At 48.6% G+C, this 6,000-nt stretch overlaps 1 protein-coding gene across 2 annotated transcripts in view; it reads right to left on the bottom strand.

Moving 5' to 3' along the window:
- Positions 1-236: 236 nt before the first annotated feature.
- Positions 237-6,000, bottom strand: part of nr2f6b (nuclear receptor subfamily 2, group F, member 6b) — a 29,612-nt gene continuing 23,848 nt past the window's right edge. Inside the window, exons 3-4 of one of the 2 annotated variants that reach the window (XM_029651032.2) lie at positions 4,833-5,414; positions 237-3,403 (exon numbers count right to left, since the gene is read on the bottom strand). In XM_029651032.2, coding sequence (XP_029506892.1) covers positions 3,129-3,403; positions 4,833-5,414 — 857 coding nt within the window. In that variant the 3' untranslated portion in view covers positions 237-3,128. The remainder of the gene's footprint in view (positions 3,404-4,832; positions 5,415-6,000) is intronic. The other variant, XM_029651033.2, reaches the window with a different exon arrangement.

Raw genomic sequence — 6,000 nt, 5'->3', positions numbered from 1 at the left:
TTCCCCTAGCCCCCTACCCTTCAGGTCTAAGCAGTACGGTCACGGCTCCACCTAGCCTTCCCCCTAGCCCCCTACCCTTCAGGTCTAAGCAGTACGGTCACGGCTCCACCTAGCCTTCCCTAGCCCCCTACCCTTCAGGTCTAAGCAGTACGGTCACGGCTCCACCTAGCCTTCCCCTAGCCCCCTACCCTTCAGGTCTAAGCAGTACGGCTCACGGCTCCACCTAGCCTTCCCTAGCCCCCTACCCTTCAGGTCTAAGCAGTACGGTCATGGCTCCACCTAGCCTTCCCCTAGCCCCCTACCCTTCAGGTCTAAGCAGTACGGTCACGGCTCCACCTAGCCTACCCTAGCCCCCTACCCTTCAGGTCTAAGCAGTACGGTCACGGCTCCACCTAGCCTTCCCCTAGCCCCCTACCCTTCAGGTCTAAGCAGTACGGTCACGGCTCCACCTAGCCTTCCCTAGCCCCCTACCCTTCAGGTCTAAGCAGTACGGTCACGGCTCCACCTAGCCTTCCCCTAGCCCCCTACCCTTCAGGTCTAAGCAGTACGGTCACGGCTCCACCTAGCCTTCCCCTAGCCCCCTACCCTTCAGGTCTAAGCAGTACGGTCATGGCTCCACCTAGCCTTCCCCTAGCCCCCTACCCTTCAGGTCTAAGCAGTACGGTCATGGCTCCACCTAGCCTTCCCCTAGCCCCCTACCCTTCAGGTCTAAGCAGTACGGTCATGGTTCCACCTAGCCTTCCGATAGGCCTTATGACAAGGGTCAACCCTACAGTTAGTTTACTTTCAGGCTAATGACATAATGCTGGTGTGTACGAGGCTTTGATCCCTTTGTGTTTGTCATCGATCACATCACGGAGGGTTCTTAGTTCCGTTTAAGAATGCAAGGGTTCTATTGTCAGGTAATCCACTATACAATCTCTGTCATTGGTATGCAACTTGAGGTAACAACGTATAAGACAGGGGTGACTCGTTGTGACTCAGGATGCGTGTGAGGGGTTATCTATCATATACATTCACCTCTGCTAGCTTGTGCAAGTGTTCGGGCACCATAGCATGTACTGTAGCATGTATGCTATTGCTTATACTATGGAGAGAGCCCGCTATTTGCATAACATTCAGAGATTTAACATGACCACATTTGCATAATGTACACATGACATTTTACACTATAAGCTCAACATGAATGTAAATTAAACTCAAGGATTTACATGAATAGAGAGCTCAGGACAAAATACAATACAATGGCAGTATGTGGCTGTGGCTTCATAATCCCTGTGTCTGAATCTCAAATGGCACCCTATTCCCTTCACAGTGCACTACGTTTGAGTACCAGAGCCCTATGCACTGTAGCTAAGGGGAATAGGGTCCCACATGAGACCCAGGGGCCTAACACAGCAGCCAGAGAGCCACACAGAGCCTGGGGTCAGAGTCGCGTGGGGCGCCATGGGGATGGAGGTAGTAGTGGCACTGGGCCTTTAATTACAGTCTGTGTTTCAGAGCCCTGTTCTGTGTTTCAGAGGCCTGTTCTGTATTCTAGAACCCTGTTCTGTGTTCCAGAACCCTGTTCTGTGTTCCAGAGCACGGTTCTGTGTTTCAGAGGCCTGTTCTGTGTTCCAGAGCCCTGTTCTGTGTTTCAGAGCCCTGTTCTGTATTCTCTAACCCTGTTCTGTGTTCCAGAGCCCTGTTCTGTGTTTCAGAGTCCTGTTCTGTGTTTCAGAGCCCTGTTCTGTGTTTCAGAGCCCTGTTCTGTGTTCCAGAGCCACGTTCTGTGTTTCAGAGCCCTGTTCTGTATTCCAGAGTCATGTTCTGTGTTTCAGAGCCCTGTTCTGTATTTCGGAGCCCTGTTCTGTGTTCCGGAGCCCTGTTCTGTGTTCCAGAGTCCTGTTCTGTTTTTCAGAGGCCTGTTCTGTGTTCCAGAGCCCTGTTCTGTGTTCCAGAACCCTGTTCTGTGTTTCAGAGGCCTGTTCTGTGTTCCAGAGCCCTGTTCTGTGTTTCAGAGCCCTGTTCTGTATTCTCAAACCCTGTTCTGTGTTCCAGAGCCCTGTTCTGTGTTTCAGAGCCCTGTTCTGTGTTCCAGAGCCACGTTCTGTGTTTCAGAGTCCTGTTCTGTGTTTCAGAGCCCTGTTCTGTGTTCCGGAGCCCTGTTCTGTGTTCCAGAGTCCTGTTCTGTTTTTCAGAGGCCTGTTCTGTGTTCCAGAGCCCTGTTCTGTGTTCCAGAACCCTGTTCTGTGTTTCAGAGCCCTGTTCTGTATTCTCGAACCCTGTTCTGTGTTCCAGAGCCACGTTCTGTGTTCCAGAGCCCTGTTCTGTGTTCCAGAGCCACGTTCTGTGTTCCAGAGCCCTGTTCTGTATTCCAGAGTCATGTTCTGTGTTTCAGAGCCCTGTTCTGTATTTCGGAGCCCTGTTCTGTGTTCCGGAGCCCTGTTCTGTGTTCCAGAGTCCTGTTCTGTGTTTCAGAGCCCTGTTCTGTGTTCCAGAACCCTGTTCTGTGTGTCAGAGCCCTGTTCTGTGTTTCAGAGCCCTGTTCTGTATTCTAGAACCCTGTTCTGTGTTCCAGAACCCTGTTCTCTGTTTCAGAGCCCTGTTCCGTGTTTTGTAGCCCTGTTCTGTGTTCCGGAGCCCTGTTCTGTGTTTCAGAGCCCTGTTCTGTGTTCCAGAGCCCTGTTCTGTGGTCCAGAGCCCTGTTCTGTGTTTCAGAGCCCTGTTCTGTATTCTAGAACCCTGTTCTGTGTTTCAGAGCCCTGTTCTGTGTTCCAGAGCCCTGTTCTGTGTTTCAGAGCCCTGTTCTGTGTTTCAGAGCCCTGTTCTGTGTTCTAGAACCCTGTTCTGTGTTTCAGACAGGTCATTCAGAGAGGTCATGATACAGATCAGGAAATATACTCCAAGACAAATGAATAATTTGCTTGGAATACACGGACAGCTAAACTACCAATGGTTTGATTCCAGCTCCATTCACTGGAAGCTCAGTGTTTGACTCTGTGTGAGTGAGTAGCAGTATAGTCCTCCTCTACTAAATCCTCAAGAATTTAGACATTAATGACATCAGTGGCTAATCCCTCTCCATCCCATTCTGGGTTCCAGTTTCCAGGTTCCTCCAGGGTCCTGTGGGTCCCAGGCTCCTGTCCTCACTGCCCAGGGACGTAAGGCCAGCTAATGGAGCTCCCAGAGAGTTGCATGTCCCTGATGAGGGTCTCGATGGGCGTCTTGCCCACCAGGCGCATAAAGAACAGCTGGGAGATGAGGTTGGCGGGCACGGCCCTAAGGGCAGGCAGGCGGAGGAGCAGACGGCCGAAGCGCTGGGGTTGACCCGGGTACTGCATCCTCTCGTACTCCATCAGAGCCACCTGGGCCTTCTCCTGCAGAGACTCTACGTGGATGGGGTCTGTCAGACCACACGCATCTGAAGAGGACAACAGAGGACACACAGACAGACGTAAGCATGGATTTAAAGTCAATCAGAAGTTCAGAAATGGTTAGTGCTACAATGGAGAACACAGGCAAGAGCTACAGTGGAGGAGAAAATAATGTCTCACACAGCCTGAGATCAATGAGACATGCTGACTGAAAGAGCAGATGTACTATTGTAGAGTTGTAGGTCCATATTTCTCATTTCGACAGAGATATAATGCTTTAAAAGGCTGTTCATATGAGAAATGCTGACCTACAGACTGACTTTAGAATCTGCATGACTCATTTTGTCTAGATTGAAATACTAGTGGGAGTAAAATTGAACACTCATTCCAAAGTTATGAGCCTGGGCTTGTATCCCACTTCCTCCCATATTCTCTCTTTCTAATCTGAGAGCAGGGAAGAGTTACAGTGACCTCAGAAAGTATTCACACCCCTTGACTTTTTCAAAAATGTGTTGTTGTCACGTCCTGACCTTAGTACCTTTTTTATGACTCTATTTTAGTTTGGTCAGGGCGTGAGTTCGGGTGGGCATTCTATATTTTTGTTATATGTTTTCTATTTCTGTGTTTGGCCTGGTATGGTTCCCAATCAGAGGCAGCTGTCAATCGTTGTCTCTGATTGAGAACCATACTTACTGTAGGTGTTTGTGGGTAGTTATTTTCTGTTTAGTGTGTTTTGCACCTGACGGAGCTGTTTCGGTGGTTTCATTTTTCATTCTCTTGTTGTTTTTGTATTTAAGTGTTCTGTTCTATTAAATATCATGAACACTTACCACGCTGCATATTGTTCCGATCTCTCCTCGTCAGAGGAGGACGAATCCCGTTACAGTTGTTACAAAGTGGGATTAAAATTGATTTAATTGTCATTTCTTGTCAACGATCTACACACAAAAAAAATCATGACAAATAAAATACTAATATATATTGATGAGATAAGTATTCAACCCCCTGCGTCAATACATGTTAGAATCACCTTTGGAAGAGATTACAGCTGTGAGGGTTTCTGGGTAAGTCTTTAAGAGCTGTGAGATTTTCAGGCAGATTAAAGTCAAAACTGTAACTCAACTTCACTGTCTTCTTCACTGTCTTCTTGGTAAGCAACTCAGTGTAGATTTGGCCTTATTGTCCTGCTAAAAGGTGAATTCATCTCCCAGTGTCTGTTTAGGGGTTTTGGTTTGGGCCTTAGAGAGACGACCAACCAGTACACTGACCTGGAGACAAGAGGGCGGTGGCCTTAGAGAGACGACCAACCAATACACTGACCTGAAGACAGGAGGGTGGTGGACTTAGAGAGACGACCAACTAATACACTGACCTGAAGACAGGAGGGTGGTGGACTTAGAGAGACGACCAACTAATACACTGACCTGAAGACAGGAGGGTGGTGGACTTAGAGAGACGACCAACCAATACACTGACCTGGAGACAAGAGGGCGATGGCCTTGAGGCAGCTGTACTCTGCCGAGTCCACCTGAAGTCGGGTCAGCTTGTCCACCTGGTCCTGGAACACCCTCACCTGGTCCATGAAGGACACCACCCTCTCTGCTGACATGGGCGAGGAGTGGAAGCCGGCGGCGGCCAGCAGTGGGGCCATGTGTAGGGGCAGGGCGGACTGGGCTGCGTTCAGGATGAATAGCTCGCTCCAGCTCAGTCTCAGCAGAGCCACCTGCTCAGAGACGGGCAGCTCAGGGAAGTAGGGGATGTTTCTGGCCCACTCGATGGTGCTGAAGAGGAGGCGTGCCGCCAGCTCACAGATGTTGTCGATGCCCATGACGGAGCCTCCTCCAGCACCTTGCATCTGCTGCTGCTGGCCGTACTGGGGACCATAGCGGCTGCTGGGGTACGGTTCAGCACGGAGCAGCTGGGAGATGAGCTCAGACACAGGCTGGCCGTTGAAGAATTCACCCCCTACTGGCCCGGCCCCAGTACCACCACCTCCGCCGACCAAAGAAGTGGGACTGATGCCTGAGTGGGATGGAGGGATACGTCCACGCTGGACTGCTGGAGGGAAGAGAGAGAGGGAGGAGAGGGGAAGAGGGGGAGAGAAAGGGCTTTGTAGAGGTTATAGAGGCTGATGTAAAATAGGGGACTTTTTAAACTTTTTTATTTGGGAAGGGATGTTAAACTTTTTCTTTTGAGTTGGGGAGGGTTGTTACATTTTTCTTTTGAATTGGGAAGGGTAGTGTGTTTTTTTTATTGTGCACAGAGGAGCATGGTGTTTTTTTCCCTGGTTTACATTGACACTTCTGCAGGTTTTACTAAATCATTACCAGGTTTTACTAAATCATTACCAGGTTTCACTAAATCATTACCAGGTTTTACTAAATCATTACCAGGTTTTACTAAATCATTACCAGGTTTTACTAAATCATTACCAGGTTTTACTAAATCATTACCAGGTTTTACTAAATCATTACCAGGTTTTACTAAATCATTACAGGTTTTACTAAATCATTACCAGGTTTTACTAAATCATTACCAGGTTTTACTAAATCATTAATCATTACCAGGTTTTACTAAATCATTACAGGTTTCACTAAATCATTACAGGTTTTACTAAATCATTACCAGGTTTTACTAAATCATT

This window comes from Oncorhynchus nerka, linkage group LG24 (genome assembly GCF_034236695.1).
Source record: "Oncorhynchus nerka isolate Pitt River linkage group LG24, Oner_Uvic_2.0, whole genome shotgun sequence".
NCBI classification, from domain to species: domain Eukaryota; kingdom Metazoa; phylum Chordata; class Actinopteri; order Salmoniformes; family Salmonidae; genus Oncorhynchus; species Oncorhynchus nerka.
The sequence above is the reverse complement of the archived record's forward strand: the minus strand, read 5'-3'. Positions and strand labels throughout refer to the sequence as shown.